Consider the following 23,882-nt stretch of genomic DNA (forward strand, 5'->3'; position numbering starts at 1 on the left):
GAGATAAATAACTACACTAATAGAAACTATACATATAGTTCTTTATTACACCTTATGTACATACTTTATGCAATGACAAAGCTTAGTTCACTTAAAAATAGCTATTTTTAAGGCTATATTTTCATATATCTGTCTAATAATGAATTTTCTGTTTAGCGTGTTAATTGATCACAAAGTCCCTCACTTCTGTTTTAGCTTTTTTTTTTTTTTTTTACTAGGTTACTGCTTATCAAAGTTCAAAGGTCACTTGAGGATAAAGGTTTAATGAGTGTCAAGTAGACTGCGTAGCGACGTCTTAATGATTGGTAATAGCAAAATTTTAAGAGGATTGTTCAACAAGAACAAATTTACATTAAACTTGAAAATGATCATGTAATAATCAACTGGGAAGCAGTCCTACAGTATTGTTTTCCAAGCAGAGACAGTTCTAAAAAAAAAAACTTTGCTCAGGGAGTTTTTGTTTAGTTTTAGGCACAGATACAGAGTAAAAAGAAATTATTGTGGTAGCTGGATGAGTGTTTGTTGTGAATGTTTATCATAGATTGAAGCTCAGTCGAGCACCTGCCATGAAAATAATGATAGTGCGGTGATAGACTCGCAACATCTCTTCTGTGATGTATCCCTATGCATGTCACCTTTTGAGCATTTTAGCTCTTGTCATTTTAATTCAGATTTTTGTTGTATAGAAGTAATGGATGCTGGTCCATCTCATGTATATATCTTTTCTGTTTAATCTTTTTCAGCCATAGTACGCGTGCAGTAGTAGATTTTGTCAACTCTGGCGAAAACCATATTTACGTTGTTAATGTCACTCATATGATCTCACAACTGGCAGACAACCTCATCATGTCATGTGGAGGACTTTTGCCACTGTTGGCTGCAGCCACTTCACCCAACGTAAGTCAACATTAATTCTTCGTTATAGTCAACTAACGTACTTCTTAATTTTCTGCAGAACGCAACCGGAAGTGGTGACAAGGCAAATCGGTTCCTTCACTTTTATTGTTCTTCAGCATTTCTATTGCAGAACAATTAATTGAAATAAAATATAAGAAAAGGTCATTATTGAAAAATATAGAAGAAAAAATAACAAAATTATAAATAGATAAAAATAACACAACAAGTCTTCATTTGCACTTTTAATAACAATATTAATAAATAAAAGTTTTTATTTTATTTGAAATTTTATAAGAAATATATTTGTGAAATTATAAAAATAAGTTTATTATTTTAACTTTATATAATAAAAGTTTTTTTATTTAAATTTGCATAATGATAATAAATATATGTTTATGAAAATTTAAAAATGAAATTATTGGAATCAAAATGACAAATAAAATCATTGAAAACTAAAATAACAAATGAAATTATTGAAATCAAAATAACAAATGAAATTATTGAAATCAAAATAACAAATGAAATTATTGAAATCAAAATAACAAATGAAATTATTGAAATCAAAATAACAAATGAAATTATTGAAATCAAAATAACAAATGAAATTATTGAAATCAAAATAACAAATGAAATTATTGAAATCCAAATAACAAATGAAATTATTGAAATCCAAATAACAAATGAAATTATTGACATCAAAATAATAAATGAAATTATTGAAATCCAAATAACAAATGAAATTATTGAAATCAAAATAACAAATGAAATTATTGAAATCCAAATAACAAATGAAATTATTGACATCAAAATAATAAATGAAATTATTGAAATCAAAATAACAAATGAAATTATTGAAATCAAAATAACAAATGAAATTATTGAAATCAAAATAACAAATGAAATTATTGAAATCAAAATAACAAATGAAATTATTGAAATCAAAATAACAAATGAAATTATTGAAATCAAAATAACAAATGAAATTATTGAAATCAAAATAACAAATGAAATTATTGACATCAAAATAATAAATGAAATTATTGAAATCCAAATAACAAATGAAATTATTGAAATCAAAATAACAAATGAAATTATTGAGATCAAAATAACAAATGAAATTATTGAAATCAAAATAACAAATGAAATTATTGAAATCAAAATAACAAATGAAATTATTGAAATCAAAATAACAAATGAAATTATTGAAATCAAAATAACAAATGAAATTATTGAAATCAAAATAACAAATGAAATTATTGAAATCAAAATAACAAATAAAATTATTGAAATCAAAATAACAAATGAAATTATTGAAATCCAAATAACAAATGAAATTATTGACATCAAAATAATAAATGAAATTATTGAAATCCAAATAACAAATGAAATTATTGAAATCAAAATAACAAATGAAATTATTGAAATCAAAATAACAAATGAAATTATTGAAATCAAAATAACAAATGAAATTATTGAAATCAAAATAACAAATGAAATTATTGAAATCAAAATAACAAATGAAATTATTGAAATCAAAATAACAAATGAAATTATTGAAATCAAAATAACAAATGAAATTATTGAAATCAAAATAACAAATGAAATTATTGAAATCAAAATAACAAATGAAATTATTGAAATCCAAATAACAAATGAAATTATTGAAATCAAAATAACAAATAAATTATTGAAATCAAAATAACAAATGAAATTATTGAAATCAAAATAAATGAAATTATCAAAATCAAAATAGCAAATTAAATTATTGAAATCAAAATAACAAATGAAATTATTGAAATCAAAATAGCAAATGAAATTATTGAAATCCAAATAAATGAAATTATCAAAATCAAAATAACAAATTAAATTATTGAAATCAAAATAACAAATGAAATTATTGAAATCAAAATAGCAAATGAAATTATTGAAATCCAAATAACAAATGAAATTATTGGAATCAAAATAACAAATGAAACTATTGAAATCAAAATAAAAATGAAATTATTGACATAAAAATAACAAAATTTCAACATCATAAGAAAAACCTATCCAATAGATAATAGTCCCAAATAGTTGGTTTTGATTTTCCGCTGCCACAGGAATTCTTGCAGATGACCATCATAAAAGACTAATTCTGTTATTTTTATTTGTATAATTTTGTTAATTTCTATTGTATACTTTCCAATAACATCATTTTCTCATATTTTATTTCAATAAATCGCTTCGCAATAGAAATACTGAAGAACAACAAAAGTGAAGCAACTGATTTGCCTTTTCACTGCTTCCGGTAGTGCTATGTCAGAAGTTAGGAAGTATGTTAGCTGACTATAACCTAATTTTTTCTTTTTCTTTTTATTTCAATTCCATTTTTTTATATTCTGCAATTATTATTTAAATACATGGATGCTTAATATCATGTAAATCTCTGGTGTGACCAAAAATTAGCAAAAAATGATTGTTATTATTTGTCTCCTTTCCCTTTTGTCAAACTTGATCCTATTTTTCAAACCCAAAAACAAAACAAAAGCAACATTTTTCCCTTGTATTCTTTTTCTTTCTTTCTCTCCTTTCTTTCCTTCCTGAATGGTGTTGTCAGTTTGATGTAGTTGGCAGCCCATGATACTTAAAAAAGGTATCCTCGTAGCTATGCAGTCCATAATCTGGAAAAGTGGATATGCACACTGGAACAATCAACCTTGGCCCTTATCTGGTTAGACAGGCGTTTTGATCAATCGACTGGTCATGTCCCACTATATAAAACCTGCACCAAACTACTCACAACAATTTGTATTTCAATCCCGTCACTAATAATTATCCCATCCCTCCAAAAAAATGGTAGAAAGTCATGGTTGAGGGTTAATTGGTTTTGATGACAAAAACATTGACATGGCTGTGACATTCCTGATATTTTTCTTAAAAACTTCAAAAAGCAAATTTAAAAAACTACAGTTATGTAGTGTTTCACCAAAGTCAATTATGTCATCCCTGTATCCATGTGGTGCCATATCAAATGAGTTTTCCTCCTGGCTCTTCTCATGAAGGGCTCAGAGGTGGGTGGGAAGCAAGGGTGATGAAAAAAAAAGAAGAAAAAAAAGAAACGCGCATGACACTCCCATCCCTCGGCCTCCTAAACCTTTAAGTGATATCAATCTGATGTTTCGAACATCTTTAGCTCGAAAGATGAAAAATATTCAACCCCAAAATAACCACCCTCAATAATTGAATTCCTAGAAAAAAATTAGATAATGTAGTATTTATTCTATGGTCATGACCATCATCGTAGGAAGTATCATCACTTTTTTGGAGGGTGGGGCAGATAGTGTAGTGTCAGTTTTGTGATCACGAGACCACCCCTCCCCAGGAATTATCTCCTCCTTTTGTCCATCCTCCTTTTGTCGGGGGACCTGTAAATTAACCTTTGTTTGTTTGTCTGTCCGCACTTTTCTCAATAACTACGCCTTGGAATTTTTTGAAATTCTGCATAAACATTAAACATGATATGAGTAAAAAAGTAACAGAACAGATTTTCTGGGAAAACTCCAGTTAACCCCCCCCCCCTTTTAAAAATGGAAAAGTTCTACAACTTTAGATGCAAAGTTTTTTTTGTATGTAAAACTAAGCACAAACAAGGCACATTGCCACTTTGATGTAGGGGGCTACTATCAGGGACATAAGCTACAGGGGTACTATGTAGGGAGTTGGACAGCAAGATGTCGGTTCACGTTACACTTGAACTTCTGCATGTCAGTACAGTTGGGGAAGCAGAGACCCAGAAGGGAATTCCAAAGTCTAGCGATTCTGGGGAAGAAACTACTGGAGTAGAAGGTTCTCTTACATCTAGGGATCTCTACTGTGAAAGGGTGGGATTTAGCTGCTTGTTGGGTTTGTCGGGTGTATTTACATTGAGGGGGTACCAGTGCTTGCAGTTCTTCGGAGCATTCACCATTAAAGTACTTGTAGAACAGGCAGAGGGATGCAACATGTAGAAAGATGAAAATATGTCGGCAAATGTGGAGAAAATGAACCCAACCAGACAGAAGAAAAATGCCAAAATGACATAAGATGTCCAAACTGCAATGAAAACCACCCAGGCTATTCCAAAAGCTTGAGAAATTTACCAAAAATAGATTACTAAAGTAAAACACCTGGAAGCAAGGAAAATTGTTGAACTTACTTAAGAAAAAAAGTACACATATGCAGAAACTGCTTAAAAAATAATCCCACCAAACCAACAAAATGAAAAAAAATGATCAATATAAAAAAAAACATAAAACTAAACCATAATGAATTACCAAAATTTCAAGCAAATTTAAAAGATTTATACTCAAATATGAATTTAAAAAAAACAAAAAATGAAACAGAAAAACACAAAAAAAAAAATGAAACAGTAAAACAAAAAAAAAAATGAAACAGTAAAAAAAAAAATGAAACAGTAAAAAAAAAAAAAATGAAACAGTAAAACAAAAAAAAAATGAAACAGTAAAACAAAAAAAAAATGAAACAGTAAAACAAAAAAAAAATGAAACAGTGAAACAAAAAAAAAATGAAACAGTAAAACAAAAAAAAAATGAAACAGTAAAACAAAAAAAAAATGAAACAGTAAAACAAAAAAAAATGAAACAGTGAAACACAAAAAAAAAATGAAACAGTAAAAAAAAAAAATGAAATAGTAAAACACGAACACACAAAAAAAAAATGAAACAGTAAAAAAAAATGAAATAGTAAAAAAAAAAAATGAAATAGTAAAACACAAACACAAAAAAAAAAATGAAACAGTAAAAAAAAAAAAATGAAATAGTAAAACACAAACACAAAAGAAAAAAAAAAGGACCTGTGGTCTAGTGGATAATGTATTTGGTAGAAGTCGATTTTAAGACTTCTACGGCGACTTCTAGAGGTTCAATCCTCAGTGCATGTGACGTTCAAAATACAATTGCAAATTACTTATAATTTCTACCCAGTCATGACTGATGGAATGAGAATATGCTATCTCCGTGGATTAAATAAAGAGTTGAATTTTAAATATCATGCAATTTCTTAAGTTACACCTGAAGAACAAATTTTATATTTTAGTTGGATGTATACATTTATGCCAGTTTTTAGTTCTATAATCTGCAAAACTGATTTTAAGTTTTAAATATTTTCTTTTGTTTTTAAGATCTTCTAGACTTTCTCTTTTAATTTTTATCTATCTTCATCTGTGAATTCTGGTGAAAACCATATCTATGTCGTTAATGTCACTCATATGATCTCACAACTGGCAGACAACCTCATGTCATGTGGAGGACTTTTACCACTTCACCCAATATAAGTCAACACTAATTCTTCGTTATAGTCAACTAACATACTTCTTAATTTTCTGCGGAACGCTACTGGAAGTAGTGGCAAGGCAAATCAGTTCCTTAACTTTTATTGTTCTTCAGTATTTCTATTGCGAAGCAATTAATTGAAATAAAATCTAAGAAAAGGAAAAATATAGAAGAAAAAATAACAAAATTATAAAAAGATAAAAATAACACAGTCTTTATTTTCACTTTTAACAAAATTTAAAAAAAATAGAAGTTTTTATTTTATTTGAAATTTTATGAGAAATATATTTGTTGCAGGGCCGAATGTCGATGGCAATTGGCCCTACAACTAAAAGACAACACAGGCAAGAAAAAGATGAAAAAATGACAATGGCAAAAAAGTGATGACAAATGCATTAGATACTGCCGTGAATCCGTTCAGGTTTATTTTTCGTAAAGAAACTGAATGGTGGTAGGAGGTCTCAGGCTGAGGGTTGGAGTCCAGCTGGTGTTTGAACTGGCATGGCTACAATGTCGTCTTCAGTGGTTATGGGAAACACGCGCTGACTTGCATGGTGGGTTGGGCCGCTGACAGGCCTAATCTCACCGTGCAGCCATCTAGCTGTGACTGACTGCTGGTTGAAAGAAAAACGCTGTATTTATACTCGTCCGGCGGACATAGTTGTAGACACCAAGGCTTGCAGTGCTGATCCTCGTTTTTGTTCTTGATTTGTGTTTGTTTTTGTGTCAAAATGTTGTAGGGAGTCAGCTGTTTGAACTATTTTTCGTGTGTTGTATCAATTTGAAGCTGGGAAAGTTGTGAATATTATTCTAGCAGGAATTGTATGATTAAGAGTCCCACGGGATAATTATTTATATTGAAGTACTTGTCGAAGGGTCATTGGCGGTGGTTTTTACGTTTTGAACTGGGATCCTTTTTTGGTGAGCTGTTTCTTTTGGTGGAAACCGTGACATATTTATGACATTATAAAAATAAAAGTTTATTTTTAAAATTTTAATCTTTTCTAATTTTAATTCAGTGCCTTTGATTCTTCAGAGGTGCTGAAAAAGGTCAGAGGTTACATTGACCAAAATGTTGTGAAAATAGCACTCAAGATGAGAACAGTAGTTTGAAGAATCCAAATAATGAATAATCAACCCTCATCTAAAAAATTAAGAAGCTGAAGAAAAAGTAACAACAACTCGAATACGATGCAAAGAAAAAGATAACCAAAGAAATATTAAAGAATTCTCTGAAACTATAATCAAGACCAGTAAAGGCAAATAAACAAAATCTAAGAAACAGACAAAAATCAAAGCTGACAACATTACAACCAAAGCTCAATTGTTTTCAAACAAGAAATCAAACCTCAACAAGAGATAAAACTACAATATCCTCAAAGATGAAGATAGGTGAAAAGTAAAAAAAAAAAAAGAAAAAGTCCAGAAACTCTTAAAAATAAAAAAAAATTTAACTTAAAAAAACTTTTGCAGATTGAAGAACTAAATATTAAAAAAATAAATGATTCCCAAAAGAATAACAAAAATATTCTGCAATCAAAGAATTATGGCAAACTATGAAGAAATCAAACATCTTCTGATGAACAATAACCTAAATATAGCTTGACTTCGAAAAACGTACCTCAAGGAATCTGAGACTATATCATTTAATGAATATCATATATACAGAAAAATCAATAGATCAATAATAGATAATAGATCAATAGGTAGCACTTCAATTCTTATAAAAAATCAATACCTCAAGAGCTACTTCAATTAAGCACCCACCTACCTGCAATAGCAGTAATAGCTACACTCCAGTACACAATAATAACATGCACAATATACGTCCTACCAGAATATGAAATTAAAAAGATTTAAACAATTTGCTGGACCAATTCAAACATTTCCTATTTTATTTTAATGGAAATCGCTCCAGACAAGACATGAAGACACTTATAAGGTGTTAAATAGAGAATGCTACTTTATGGTCCAAAAAAAAGTCAATAAGTGTTAGATCGATAGATTTCTATTTGAAAAACAGCAATGCTTCCACTTTTTTTAGAAATATTGCCCATGGAATGTGAGGATTAAAGGACAAAATAAAGAAAGCAAGAGTTAGAGACTACGATGGTCATAGTGAAATGGATATGTTTTAGATTAAATAAAAAAATATTTTAGAAATATGACATACTTTTTGTTACGGATAATCCCACATTCTTCATTATGAGATACTGAAAATCATTATGGCCTAAAATCTAGTGAATTGGCTAGAAATCAGAAAGAATTCAGAAAAAAAAAAAACAGTAACAAACAAGCAGAGTAGAAAGTGGACCTTGAGTTTACTTTTCGGAAGCCTCGTAACTCTTGCTTCCTTTATTTTGTCTGTTAGACCTTGTATTTGATGAACGATGTTTCTGACAAAGGGGGGAGGGAGAGAATTGCTGTTTTCTGGAGCAGAGTCCATGCATAGAACACTTATTCTTGGCTAGTTTTGGACATTTAAATGGTATCTTTGTTTTAGCTTTTTACAGTAAGTGGCTTCATGACTTGTCTGGAGCAGTTTCTCTCTAAAACAATGACATAAATAAAAGAGTGACAACAGTGATAAATACACAAATCCAACTGGCACGTGTATAAAGACCTCAGTACATCCCTAATTAAAAAGCAAAATTCTCCAAGAGCCAAACCCAATTACAAGATTCACTGATATACTACTACAGATAGCAACTGAAAGAATTCCCCAAATCCTTAACAACCTCACATACAAAACTAAAAACTTATATCAATACAAGTTTCAAAATTTTGGAGATGGGGACTAATAATTGGTATTATTTAAACTACTATTCTCATCTCAAATGTTATATTGGCAAACTTTATCCAGTGTAACATGGGATCATCTCAACTGCATCTTTTTGGAACTTTGAAAGTTGTGCTGAATTTCATGGCTGATCGAATGAGAATAATTGACTCCCTTTTCTTATTTTGTTCTTTAATTCTCATGTTTCACTAGGAATGTTTCTGACAAAGGGAGAAGAATTGCTGTTTTCTGGGTCAGAATCTACCCATTGAACATTTATTGTTGGCTAGTTTTTGACTTTTGAATGATATTTTTTTAGCTCCTTGCATCAGATGGCTCCATGCATTGTCTGGAGCGATTGTCATAAAATAAAAATAAAAAATGATAAAGTGTTCAGTTTGATATCTTATATAGGTTTCAGAGTTTAACATACAGATTTCCAAATTATGTTTCTGAAATTTGGAGATGAGAATTGGTAATTGGTATTTTGTATTATTTGGACTACTGTTCTCTGTAGAAGGTTACGTTAGTCGAAACATTGTGAAAATAATGTTTAAGATGAGAATAGTAGTCCAAACAATCAATCATCATCTAAAAAAAATCCAGAAACAATTTCCAAATGATTTAAACATATTTGCATTATATATTTACAGAGCTTTCATACCATTACTGGCTATGCTAAGTAAGAGGAGAACAGTTGTCCAAATAATCCAAATAATATGGACGCTTTCCAAGTTTGACTAGATGTACCGGAAAAAGGGCTGAAATTATATTCTCTGAAATGGTGTGAATACACTCGAATATTAGTCTGAATAATAATGCAAATGGGCTTGAGGTTTTGGTACTTTTTTTTTTAATTTTGTGACTTTAATCTATAATATAACTCCCATCTGTCTGTTTAAATGTATGTATGTTTGTATGTTTCGTAAAAACTTTTGACAGAGGCAACGGATCCTGACAAGATCAGTATCATTTTGAAGCTCAACGTCTTGGGCGACAAATATCAAAAAATTGGCCAAAAACATTAATTCCTTCACCCTAAACTCGACTGTTTTGTACAAGGAGGGGTCGATTTTTTTTTTCGCCGATATTTTAGCAAGTCATCATCACTGTTGGATTGACTTTGGTTAATTTTAACGCTTTTGACTTCTGGTTACGTCATGGAGACATCGGCTAAGATGTTAGATTTTCTTTAACTTTCTTTTCCACCTTCACGTCACGGGTTCGAGCCTGCCTGCCTACTATCACTTTTTTTTTTGCTCAACACACACCTCCAAACACCCAGGCAATGCCCGGCACCCAGGCTAGTATAAAATAAATCATTGAATGTATTTTTTTTTTTTGTGTTTAAAAAAAAAAATAAAAATAAAATCTATGTTTATTCATGATGATAACATTTTTTTTTTAATATTTTTTTTTTTTCAAAATTGTTTTAAATTTTAGGGAGAAATAGAAATTTTGGAACCAAACCAAGGGTTAAGCATAGAACAAGCTGTTTCTATTCTACAAAGAATAATGAACATGACGGATATTGTGGTTTTCACTAGTTCAACAAATTTCTCGGAATTGGAGCAAGAAAAAAATATGCCACCAGGTGGCATACTTCGTCAATGTCTACGTTTGGGTAAGTTAGTTATGAAATTTATTTGAAACTCTGAAAGCTATGGTTATAGCGTTACTATTCATGTTCTTTTTATAAAAACTTATCAGATGCAAATTTCTTAATATAAAAAAATTAAATTAAAAAAAAAACAATTATTTAGCCAAAGTTTTATTTGAAATAAGTGATATAAACTTTATTAGTCTTTTATATATATATATAAAAGCCTTTTATTATATCAGCAGTTTATATATAACTGTTTTACAATCAGCCACCACTTAACCACAAATCAAGACCAAAAGCTACTCAAGGATAAGGGTTAATATGGTGGACAGATTGTCAGTTGAAAGGCGAAGAATATTATGAGAGGACTAAAGACAATAGATGGTATGAACAAAATTTGATTACTTATGAGGATGATTTATGACATTAGAGTTGAAGATGGCTATGTTGTAGTCTGCAGGGAAGCAGTCCTGTTCCCCAAATGAGAAGTTCTTGTAAAAATACTGTGTACATGGAAATGCTGTTTGATAATAAGTTTGAAGTTAGGTAGACAAAGGAAAAAAGGAAAGTTTTTTTTTCTCAATGTTGTAGAAGAAGAGTTCTTGCTGTGAATGTCTAAAAAGTAGGAACCAGAGATTTGAGTTCAGTTAAGCACCTTCCATGGAAATAATAATAGAGTAGAGAGACTAGTCATGTCTCTATTATTGACAGAGTAGAGAGAGAGATTGACAATGTCTCTTTTATAAACACAACATTTATTTCATGCTAACTCTATACAGACAAGATTTTTAAATGCATTCTTTATTCAAGAAATATTTTAATGACAAAACTTTTAATTTTACTTCAGGTTTCATTTTTATATGGTGTTTTCTTCTACATTTATCGCAGTGATTCTTTTCTAAGGTTGACCTGTTCTTAATTAATTTAGCTTTTTTACATATATATATACTTTTATAGTGTGTACATCTGCAGTGAGGAATTGTCTGGAATGCAAACATAGACATACTGCAAAGACCCCTGTGACAGAACCTATGCCACCATCCCCGTCTCCGTCGCTGCAACCACCACCACCACCTACACCACAGAATTCAAATCCCACAAATGAGGCAGATCCAATCCACTCTCTCATTGGCGGTTCTCATCCATCTTCTAAGGTATAAAATAACACTTGTGTTATACTCGTTATAAATATGTATTTTTTTTTTTTTATATAAGACTAGCGAGGGGTACCCGGCATTGCCCGGGTGTTTTTCGGGGTATGTGAAAAAAAACCCGAAGCGTTGACGACGCGCAGTTGGAAAATAGTAAAGTTTTTTTAAAAAACCGAATGTAACGCGTGGTGATGCGGGGAAATATGGAATAATTAAGGTCTGAAAGTCAATAAAATTAAATAGAGAGGCGAGCTCTGTGGATAATTCATAGATATTACAATTTATAGATGATATAAAAACTTTTAAAAAGTTGTGAAGCAAGCAAGCGCTTCTTTGAAAGAAGCCTTTCGTGGACATCGAGGAAAAGCGAACATACATACATACATACATTTTCGCTTTTATATTTATAGATATCCAACTTTATTTAATTTTTTTTTTTGATAAAATTTTGATTTCCTTAAGTTCATTGAATATTAGCAGGAATACCTACCATTGTGTATTGCTGCTCCTTGAACATTTCATAAATGTGGATATTGGCATATCATTAATACTTTGCAAATATGTGTATGTGTTGGGTAGCACATGAATGACATAAAATAGTGGAAAAAATACTGATAGTCAAGTTGACTTGATATAGATATCTTATTTACAAGGAGTCAATGCATAGAATGATACAAATTACATCTATCAGTCTTAGTCTGATATTACTTGAGTTTGTGACAAAATAATATATCACCATCTTTGTTTGCCTGCATTCAGAGTCATCCGTTGAATAGCGCTTGCCAGCATCTGTGGCTGTATTTTCAAAAAAGGTGTGAATGTGTATTTTAACAACATAACAGGGTAAGATAGTTCTTTGGTCTTTTGGCTCGTATCTGTTTTGATACTACACCTCGATACTTGAAGAAGAAATCTTTCTAGACTGTGTAAATTTTTATTTTTGTACCAATGCAGAGTTCCCTTTTTGGTGAGCTGGATTTTCCCTTCACATTAAAAAGTGACCCTTTGTCAAACTCTGCCTTCCTAGGAACAGGGTAAGATTAAACCTAGACAATATAGGGAGATGCATGCTAAACAGTAAACTGTAATAGTATGGCAACATTGAAAAAATGCATGAGTTCTTGCGTTAATAAATGTAAAACAGTTGAGGTGGCAGAGTCAATTGGCAGGGGAGAAAGTCAAGGAAAACAATGGAGAAAGAGATAAAAATATGCTTAAGCTAAAAGGGGATCTATAAATCTCTGGCCATAGATAGGTTTGGAAGTTAATTTTATAAAGTTGTTCAACATGTAAAATGGACATTAAACCAAATGGTGCTTGTGCATTATAAGTGGATTCCTAAAAAAAAAATAATGCACTTCCTGTAAACATACTAATACATATTATGTCAAAATTAGTAAAAAAAAAAAATTTAATTACAGAAAAATGAGCAAGTAGATCTGCTAGAACTTTTCACAAAAAACAGCTATTCTCAGTCTGCCATTTTCTAATTTGAAATGTTAGAATTTAATTGAAACAAGAGAGATAAATCAGTTTGTCAAACAGAGAAGAAAAGACCTTTTTGACATTTTAAGAAACTTTTTTATGAAAAAAAAAATCACCAATATCAAAATAATAGCAATTTATTAAAATAACAAAAATGAAATAAATAAAACATATATTTTAGCTGTTGAAGAATTAGAATTATTTGGTCAAATTGATAGATTACAGTTAATTCTGAGAAGTCTTTAAAATTAAAAAATAAAATAAACTGAATTATTTGCTAAATTATATTTCTACTTGTAATTAGTTTTCTACTTGTAACTTTTGAAATTTTTACTAATTTTAACATGACGCATAAGTATTGTAATAGTGCTTTTACTTGAAGTGCATTAAACATTTTTTTTTTAAATATGCACGTATAATGCACAAGCACCAACCAAATATGATAATAATAACAAATGATAATTGTATGCCACAAGCAGATTTTATTTTTAAAAAAATGAAGCACAAGAAAAAAATTAGGGAGTTATGAAATTGAAGCTTACTTTAAATTTCTGACTTCTAACATTTTTTTTACCCAATATTCTTATTTATTTTTTCATTTTATTTTTCAGAATATTATCGAGAACTTGGGAGGTCAAATGACTCCTGTTAAAGATATTGAAAAGTTACTTCAGGATATGGACATTACACGCTTAAGAGCTGTTGTCTACAGAGATGTGGTAAGTTAAAAAATAAAATGTTTGAAAATTTTTATGAAAAATTATATTTCAAGAGTGACTATTGCACGGCTCAAGAATGAAAACTGAGCATTTTACTTTCAATCAGTGGCATGTAGAGATTTGTTAATGTTTTGCTGATAATTGTATGCCCCAGAAACTCACATAGTATAATTCCTAGTACTGAAAATATGATGAGAAACTGAGATAATTTAAATATGATTGTCTGCCCATCCACAATAATTTGAATGCCTAAGACATGTTACGCCATCTTTCACTTTTCAAAGATATCACAGTTGCAACTTTTCTTTTGATTTGAAAATTCAAAGATGGCACAACAAAAAAGATAACATAATTGCAACTTCTCTTCTGATTTTCAGATTTTGTAATCATGCCCATATTCCTTTATTTTCTTTTTTCCTTTTCTTTTGATGAGTTAAGGGCGGAGTAAATTCAATAATTGACATAATAAAAGCCCCACCCTCCGGACGACAAATATCGAAAAATTAGCCCAAAAGGACCATCAGAAGTGCGTCAACTGATCGATTTTCTGCTGGGGAGAGAGAGAGAGAGAGAGACGCAAACAGAGAGAGAGAGAGATAGAAAGAAAAACGTTAACTTTTTCGACAATTTTCGACGGGGGGGGGGGGGGGGGTCCACAACGCATGCGTCAGATGACGTCATGACGTAGTGCCCTGATTTACTTTAAATAGTTGAAAAACCGAACAAATTTCAGATGTGTCAGTTTAGCCCAGGTAGTTAAGGCCTTGGTTCATTATCTAAATGTTTTGGGTTCGAATCGTGATGTGAGATTTTTTTTTTTTTTTCGATTTTTTTAAATTTAAATATTGAACCCTGTATTATTTAAGCCATTTTTCACGTAACGTTCGTTTTCCTGTTCTTTTTTTACTTCGCTTATTCTTAGTGACACCCAAAAACACCCAGGTACCCACCGATTTTTTAAATTTTAATATCGAAACCGGCTTATTTAAGCCATTTTTCACGTGTTCGTTTTTCTGTTTTCATCTTTGTTTGCCTTACGTTAGTTTTTTTTTTTTTTTTTTCGATGTTTGGATTTTTCTTACTTTGCTTATAACAATGCTTACATCGTCAACGTCGTAACGCTCGACGACTTTCAAACATCTTTCACTTATTCATTCGCTTATAACAATGCTTCATTCTGGCTGGCCAATTTTATTTTCAAACTTCGCCTCAGGGCTTCGGCTTCGGTCTCCCCCCCCCCCGGTTTCTTTTTTATATAACACCACACACACACACACCTACAAACATCCGGGCAACGCCGGGTACCTCTCGCTAGTATATATATATAAAATGAACTCATTTTTTCCCCTCTGATTTTGACCTTGATAGGATTGAAAATCAAGACATTTCATGCAAATATAATGTGCACACACTACAGCACAATATCTGAAGTGTGTTATAGGCCTATTACCTCTTCACTTCCTCGATAATCGTAGATTCCTATATTCTTCTGGTGAGTGTTCACTGCCAAAATCGGTTAACATCAATGGAAGCAGTTAAATCTTTTCTCTAATAAATTCGTCCTTCCCCCGCCACCACTTTACACCGTTGCAGGATCGTTCACTTAGGAAAGAACACCGGTTTGGGTTTTCTTTACTTCGTAGTTGCTTAAAAAACCTGGAATGGACTTAACCGAATCGAAGGGTTATTTATGCCATTTGTTTTTTTGTTTTTTGTTTTTTTTGCTTTTTTCGCTTTTAGCTGTTTTTCTTTTTTTAATTTTTTCCCCTGATTTTTCCTTTTTGTTTTTCCGATTTCTTTTGTAAAGAAGTTTTACGTTTGTTTGCTGTTTTTTTGAGTTTTGGTTTTGCCAATTTTGTACAGAAGTTTACCATCGTTTTTTTTTTTTTTTTTTTCTTATTTAAACAGGGTTACTACTTCGCTTATTCTTTACTTTAATTCCCTCTCCCCTTACACACACACCTCCAAACAACCAGGGAACGGCGGGTATCCCCGCTAGTATATATATATAATATATATATGTATATATATATATTATATATCAGGTTGACAAGAAAGTTCTTGCGGTTTTTTAACTTTTAAAGTCAGATCAACATATCTCGGCTCAAACAAAAATTTATTAATCAAAAGAAGCACCATCAGAATAAACACACTTTTGCCAATGCAAAACAAGTTTATTTAATGTAAAAATCTTGTGTTCTGGTGGCGATAATGTCGCTGAAGGCATTTTCGATATTGCTTAGGTTTTTTAAGCATTTTGCTTGGAAAAGTGGTTGTCAGTAGGTGAAAGGTCTGGAGAGTATGGTGGATGAGGCAGAATTTTGTAGCCCAATTTGTTCAATTTCTACAGGGTCAGTTTAAAAATGTGAAGGTGGACATTATCATGAACGAGAATTGGACCTTTTCTGTTGACTAATGCTGGATGTTGTCGAATTTTCTGAAGCATTCCAGTCATTTGTTGACAGTACTTAATGGTTTTGCCTGCATTCAAATGAAACTCATTGCAGACTATCAAACAGTCAGTATGACCTTCTTTTGATGCAACTTCTGGAAGTGTCATGGAGTTTTGTTGGCATCTAATTACTGAGCTGAACATTACCTATTGTCATAAAGAACCCACTTTTCATCGCAAATCACGATCCGGGTCATTCATAATGTCATTTCTTTTGGTTGTTGTTCAATTCATGAGGTACCCATTTATCAATCTTTTTTTTTCTAATCTCTCTCAACTCATCATATACATTACATCTAATTTAAAAGCAAGTTCTCAAACAGTTGTGCGTGGACTGAAAAGAAGACATAATTGTTTCAAAATGATTGCAATTTAAACGATTCGATAAAGTGAAAAATACACTTTAAAATGATATATAAAGTAAGGGTATTATAATGAAAAGTTATTTGAAACTACATCATTTGAAATCAAAATTAAACATTCCGCAATGTCAATAAATATATATATATATATATATATCTCCACCAATGATTGGAAAATTGTTACGAGTTATTTTGGTTTATACATTGTTTATCTTCTCAACTATAACAGGTCATAAAATACATCTTATTATGGAATACAGATCTCAAATGATAATTTTAGGAGTATAATTTAAAGAAATTATAAAAAAATCTTTTAAAATGTATGGGTTAAACTAAAGTTAATCCTTATAGAAAAATAATTTATTTGTGCCTAAATCAAAACATAGATTCCATGAACAAAGCTTTTTTCTTAGAACTGCACTCCTGTGGAACTCTCTTCCATTTGCCTGTTTCCCAGCTGACTACAACTTGGTTGTCTTCAAGTCCAACGTAAACAAATTCTTGATGAGTCATATCTTTAAGTGATCCAATTTTCCAAATTTCCATGACTAATTATTACTATGATATTATCCTATTGACTATTGTACACTCAATGAACCCTATCCTCGAGTGGCCTCCAGACCTTAAAAAGTTGTGACTCCAATGTAAAAAAAACAATACTTAGAAGAAGGCCTCTGATGAGTCTCAATTCATAATGGATACTTCCTTCTATAAGGGTGCCTGTGTAGGAGTCGGTTGTGATACAAGAGTTGCATCACACCTCTCTTGAATCAAAATTGCTTGAGTCCAGTGTGAAGCTTAGATCCATTAATCAATGCAAGAATGAGTAGAGAACCTTCCCACATGTACCATCTGATATTTTCAAATGTTTACTCATTTACTAGTGAGTAGGCTTAACACTGCTTAACTTTTTTCCCCATTAGAAATTGATATAGCAACATGAGTGCCACATTTAAATTTACACAAATGATTTACTCTTTATGAAGGCAGTCATTATTGCACTCAGACCTTCATTTGTTTTTTTCGATCTGGACAGTAGAAACAAACTGTTAAGGAGTTCAGTGTAAGAAGTTAGTATTTTGGAAGCTGTCTTGAACATGAGCAGGATTGTAAGTAATATCTGAGTCTGGCTCCTTATTTTCCAGAAGGCTTAATCTGATATGAGTGAACTAAATTTTGTTTGTGTCTCAGATATACTCATCTCTTGTTTCTAGTTTCATAACAACCTGAAAACCACAATCGTTCACAAGTTTTTTGGATGGGTTGCTAAGAAATGTCTGCAGGAGATGCCATTTTAAAACTGAATGAACATTTGTAGCTGATTTGTAATCATTAATGTTTGAGATGTGTTTGAAAATAGTCAGAGAATCAAGATATGATTGCAGGCTTCGGTTTAATTGGGTCTAAATCCAGTTGTTTTGGATTTAAATATTTTTCTTAGTAGAATAAATTATAATGAATGTCTTAATAGTAGAAAATTTATTTTACTAAGTTCTATATGAGGATCAAGTCACTCTGTGAAAAATAGCTGCTTATAAGAAAATGAAAAAAGGGAGGTAATTCATTCCTGAAAGTAAGAGATATTAAAGAGTTCTTTTCTTATCATCACAGTTTGAAGGAGTCTACTTTTCCGATAAGCTATAAAAAGTTGCATGTATATTGGCTCAACCTATCCTTTAATTTTATTTTTTTTATATGAAATACCAGGGCTACCCAGAGTTTAAGACTTCTATCTATTTACCTATCTCAATCTGTTTTTCTCTTTTTCTTTCTTCCCCCTTCCTCGTTTTCCCACATCCCTTTCCTCTCTCTTGCTTTAATGTAATGATGATGATGATAATGTAATTCATTCATCTGTTCTTTATATAATAGACTAGTCTGGGTGCCCCGCGTTGCCCAGGTGTTTTGAGGTGTGTTGAGCAAAAAAAAAAGAGAAATGTGGTAGTAGATAGGCAGGCTTGAACCCATACCACGAAGGAGGAAAAGAATGTGAAAAAAACAAACGTGACGTCTTTGCTGTTGTGCCCATTACCAAAACGGAAGTGACATATGTTTAAATTAAGGCTAGTCAATCGGAAAAAGGGGATGACTTTTGAAAATATCAGCGAAAAAACCAACCCCTCCCTGTAGAAAAGTGCCCAGTTGAGAGTGAAGTCATTAATGTTTTTAGCCAATTTTTCTATATTTGTCGTCCGAAGGGTCGAGCTTCAAAATGATACTGATCTTGTAAAAATCCGTTGAATATATCAACTTTGTGATTGTTTGTTTTGTAGTTTTTTACTTTTAGCTAGATATGCAAACACACATGCAATTACCTTTTATGTAATAAATAATAAGATAAAATCATATGAACATTTCTCCTGTCTATGTCTTTCTTGCTTCTACTTACCAGTTATTTTTTATTTATTTATTATTAAACAAATATTAGTTGGAATAAAATAGTACAAAATGCTAAAACATACTTTAAAAGATCCTATTTAAATGATTTAATTACAGAATTCATTTTTGTTTTTCATAAACAAGTCAGTTATTTTAATCTAAATTTAATTTAAGTTAACAGCCATATGAACATACTCATCAACCTCTTAACCATTAGAAAGTTATTGTACGAAGTGGTATTCATTGGACGAAATGGTATCATCAGACCATAGCAGGAAAATGAGAATTGGGCAACAGTAGACAGAGACTGTTACATTGCACTAAAGTGCAGACAAAGTTGATTTTCGCACTAATAAGTTTCAATTTCAATCAAATTTGAAGGATACAATTTCCATTTAGCTACTATTTGGTAAAAAACTTTTCCAAAAATCTCCTGAAAAAGAAAATTAGTTTTTTTTTTGTTTTTTTTTTCAACCACCCTGTATATTAAAAGATTGAAAGTTTTAGAAACTAGTAACATCCTATAATTTTATAGACATTTAAAAATAATTGTCTTAACCAAATTATTTATAGTTTAATAAACATTTTGTATAATTAATCATTCAATCACCAAATAAAACTGTATCATTCAATGGGTTCTTGAATGCAAAGCATGTAATGAAGCATGTAATGTAATTTAACAATTTTTTTCTTACAAATAATATATTAAAAAAAATAAAACGAAAGAAAGAAAAAAAAAACTGTATCACACAAAACTGCATCCAGTTGTGAGACCTCAGTTTGTGAGTTTTCATGAGTGTAGAGTCATCCTCTAGTTTATATTCGCTTGCATTTTCACAGGAGTAAAGTTTTTTTTTTTTAATGGCAATCACTTCAGACAAGGCATGAAGCCACTTGATACAAAGAGTTAAAGAAAAATACGACTTCAAAATAAAAGAAACTAGTCACTGATAAATTACAATGATAAATTACAACCCAGAAAACAGCAATTCTTCCTCCTTTGTCAGAAAAATCGATCATTGAATGTGAGGACTGAAAGACAAAATAAGGGAACTGATAAATATGAGACTGCTGAAAGTAAACCAAAGGTCCACTTTGTGCTCTCCATATTAGACATAAACTTGGTTTTTAAGGTGGAGAAAATTAAGCTCCCCAAAAATAGACATAGATCAGAAAAATTTTTTTTTAATTGCCTCAGTCTGGAAGTACTTCTCATTCAATGACTGAGTACATAATAAAGAAAGGATAGCATTAGAACAGATATTACAATTTTTCACTTTTTAGTTATCAAGACTCTCAGGCTCACTCTGAATAAAAATTGTGTGTGTGTGTGAATATATAAAAGTTTGAAATTCATTGGATTATTTTTTTAATAGATATGTGTTAAAGCACTGCATCATTTCTTTTAGTTCTTAATTGATAAAACTATCCATTTATTAAAGAATAGTATGTAATAATGAATTTTGACTTTTAAGATCTTTTTAAAAATAAGAATTTAAGAAAAGAAGGCTTAGTTTAAAAAGTAAAAGAAAGAAGAAAAAATTAATAAATAAAAGTAAAAAGACTCCTGGACAACTCATTTTTTTTGTTTCCCATTTTAGGGCATCCCTTTTTTTTTTTTAACTAACTTCTCTATTGAACCCTTAAAACAAAATATAAATCAGTTCTCAGAATATTAAATCCTATTAAATATTCCATCCAATAATCCCTCCCAAAATAATTCATTTTTTAATTCATCCAATTTCATCTTTAAATATTCTATGATCTGACAAATTAACAAGAAAAATACCTGTTTTAAATCTGTGCAAATATTAAAAATAAATTTGATTTAAAAAAAAAATTTTTTTTAATCTATTTTTTAAATCTTGCTTCATAGGATGAAACAAAACAGGCTCAGTTTTTAGCCCTGGCTATTGTATATTTCACATCCGTCCTGATGGTATCCAAATACAGAGACATCCTGGAACCACCCAGCCCTACATCCACACCAACTATGGGGCCACATCGATCAGTAATTAATTCCCCAACATCAAAGGAATTAGCAGGTAGGAAACATTGAAAAAATCATATATTTTATATAAAAGTTTTCTTTCTTAAAATTTAATTCTTTGAAAGTTTTACTTTTTTCTTTTTTATGAAGAATTCATTATGTGGCCATGTACATCCTCCATTCTATAATAAAAATCACTATGTATTTGTGTATAAAAATATATATTTCCATCTCGTAAAACATGCGCCTCTTGGACAAAACCATTTCAATTGGTTAGGAAAGGCAAATAGCAAGTCAGGCAACCACCTCAGACAACCTACTGCCTGAAATGAACTCAGAAAAACTCTTCCATACTATAATAAAAAGTCAATCGTGGGTGATTTGTTTTCTTTAGGTAATCAAAAATGATAAGTTCTATATGAAAACTTAAATTACTGATGTAATTGTATGATTTTGTTTTTATATTTTAGTAATATATCCAGGTAACTAGTGAATGTGAACACTGGGAAAGCATATTTATATTTTCCATCATTTTTGACGTGCAATATATATATATATTTATTAGAATAGAAAATTTTTAAATGATGAGAAAGAAGTGAACCATAATCGGATGTTATAAAATAAATAAGTCGATTAAAAAAAGATAAATAAAAAAAATACTTTGAATAGGAGATTTGCCATGATGGAAATTGTTGGCATTCCCCAGTAGGTCTGTCTAAATCAGTCAGCAATACATGACTCCTCTCTTCAAAGGAGAAGAGTAATTACTGGGAAGATGGTCTTTTCAAACCAAATAAGTGTCATCTTGATTTAAGGATTGGGCCCCCAGTAAGCCGGACCTGTGTTAGAACGAGCTAGATAGATACAGATACTACACTTTAATTGATATGATTAGGCAGAGTAACTGTGCTAAAGTATTAAGTACCCTTGTAACAACCTTGCTTATTGACATGTCTTTAAAGTTGGCATGTATGAGTTTTATTTTGTGTTTTTTATCTTATTTTTGTTTAAATGATATTTAAAAAAAACTGTAAATTGAATGCTTATTTTGCTGAAGGGTTTGTGAATTTTTTTGTGATGGTTGATGGGTAAAAGTACAGAATAGTTAACATCGCTAACTCTACCCCCCCCCCAACAAAAAAGCCCAGGCCACAATGTATATCAAACTCTTTAATGTTTATTAGTCAACATTCAATGGTGAATGACAAATTGTTGAGAAGACAGACTTTATAAAGGAAAAATGTGAAATAAAAAGTTTTATTAAAACGTGGCTGATTAGCTAGAGAGCTTTATTCTAATGTGCTCCCCTCAACGTACATACTCCAGACCAACCCGAAAAGCAGCAAAATCCCACCTCTTTACTGTTGATGTCCCTAGATGCCAGAAAACCTTCTTCTCTAATAACTTGTTGCTTTGGGACTGCTAGATTTTGGAATTCCCTTCCTGTTTCCTGCTTCCCTGACTGTACTAACCTGTATAAGTTTAAATGTCATGTGAGCAGACATCTTGCTTCACAAATCCCCACAATTCCATGTCAAACATGGTATCAAATAGTATCCACTTTACATCCAAGTGGTAATATATCTTGTTTGGAGTGAAAAAGAGTTTTTAAAAAATGTGTTTGATATAAATTTTGTTATTTTTGTGATTCACATGTTAGCAAGTATTAAATATTCTATACTTTTACCAGTTTTTTTATTTAAAAAAAAATGAATTAATAAATATTTGAAAATTTTAGAAAAACAAATATTTAAAAAAATTATTATTTTTTTTTTTTTTTTTTTTTTGAGATTTTCGGTGTAAGACACCCTTTTCAAAAAAGTTTTTTTTTTTTGTTTATTTTTTTTTATATATATATATATGTAAAAAAGTAAATATTAGTCAATATTTAACGGTGAATGACAAAGAAGACTTTTTTTTTAGTTTCTTTTTTTATATGTATGTAAAAAAGTAATGGTTAATAATTTATTAATGTTTGTTCATGTTTATCATTTCCATTATGAAGATGTGTTATACTTATAGCACATTCTGAGATATATGTTAGATCTTTAAACAAGAAGAAAAATCTACATTTGTGAAAACAATTGGCGATATCACATATTTATCATCCAAATAAGTTCCAGTTTTTAAAGTTCTTGGAAATAAATGGCTTTAGTTAATTTGAATTACTTTCCCTTACTCAATCTGAAAACCCCACTAATATTGCGTGTTCTTTACTTAATCTAATGCGATATTCACAGCCACATTATCGTGTAGTTTAATTACGGTTATTTTATTTACTTTATCAAATGTGTAAAATTCATATACTTTACTAACTATGCCATGTTAGCATTTATTTCCTCTTCTATTTAAACATAGATTCAATTGAATTTATTTTACTTTACTATATTTAAACAAAAATATTTTGCATTTAATATTCATTAATTTTGGAAAAATGTTTCTGTAGTAAACATATGGTTATAGTCAGCTAACGTACTTCTTAATTTCCGGCGTAGCGCTACCAAAGGCGGTAACAAATACGTTAACTGACTATAACCAAACATATTTTTAAAATATGTAAAAACATTTTCATTTTAAAAAAATCAGTTTACGGATATTCTTATTAGATTTTTTTTTAATTACTTTTTACCTACATTTTCGGCAGAGTCTTCAAATAAACTAACTCTGTTTACTTCCGAGGACTAAATATGCGATAACTCCTCATTTTCTTCCCACACTGTTCAGAACAGAAACAACCATCGAAGAAGACTGCGATC

The 23,882-nt window shown here is 30.5% G+C and overlaps 1 protein-coding gene across 8 annotated transcripts in view; it reads left to right on the forward strand.

The window, feature by feature from the left end:
• LOC145268225 (neurobeachin-like) overlaps positions 1 to 23,882 on the forward strand; it is a 607,546-nt gene that overhangs the window by 342,888 nt on the left and 240,776 nt on the right. For all 8 annotated transcript variants that reach the window (XM_080123533.1, XM_080123540.1, XM_080123535.1 and 5 more), the window contains exons 29-33: positions 744 to 897; positions 10,429 to 10,609; positions 11,546 to 11,742; positions 13,836 to 13,943; positions 21,013 to 21,181. In XM_080123533.1, the coding sequence (XP_079979659.1) occupies positions 744 to 897; positions 10,429 to 10,609; positions 11,546 to 11,742; positions 13,836 to 13,943; positions 21,013 to 21,181 (809 nt within the window). The remainder of the gene's footprint in view (positions 1 to 743; positions 898 to 10,428; positions 10,610 to 11,545; positions 11,743 to 13,835; positions 13,944 to 21,012; positions 21,182 to 23,882) is intronic.

The sequence above is a fragment of the Euprymna scolopes genome, chromosome 43 (assembly GCF_053919585.1).
Source record: "Euprymna scolopes isolate OS-2025 chromosome 43, ASM5391958v1, whole genome shotgun sequence".
Classification (NCBI taxonomy): Eukaryota; Metazoa; Mollusca; class Cephalopoda; order Sepiida; family Sepiolidae; genus Euprymna; species Euprymna scolopes.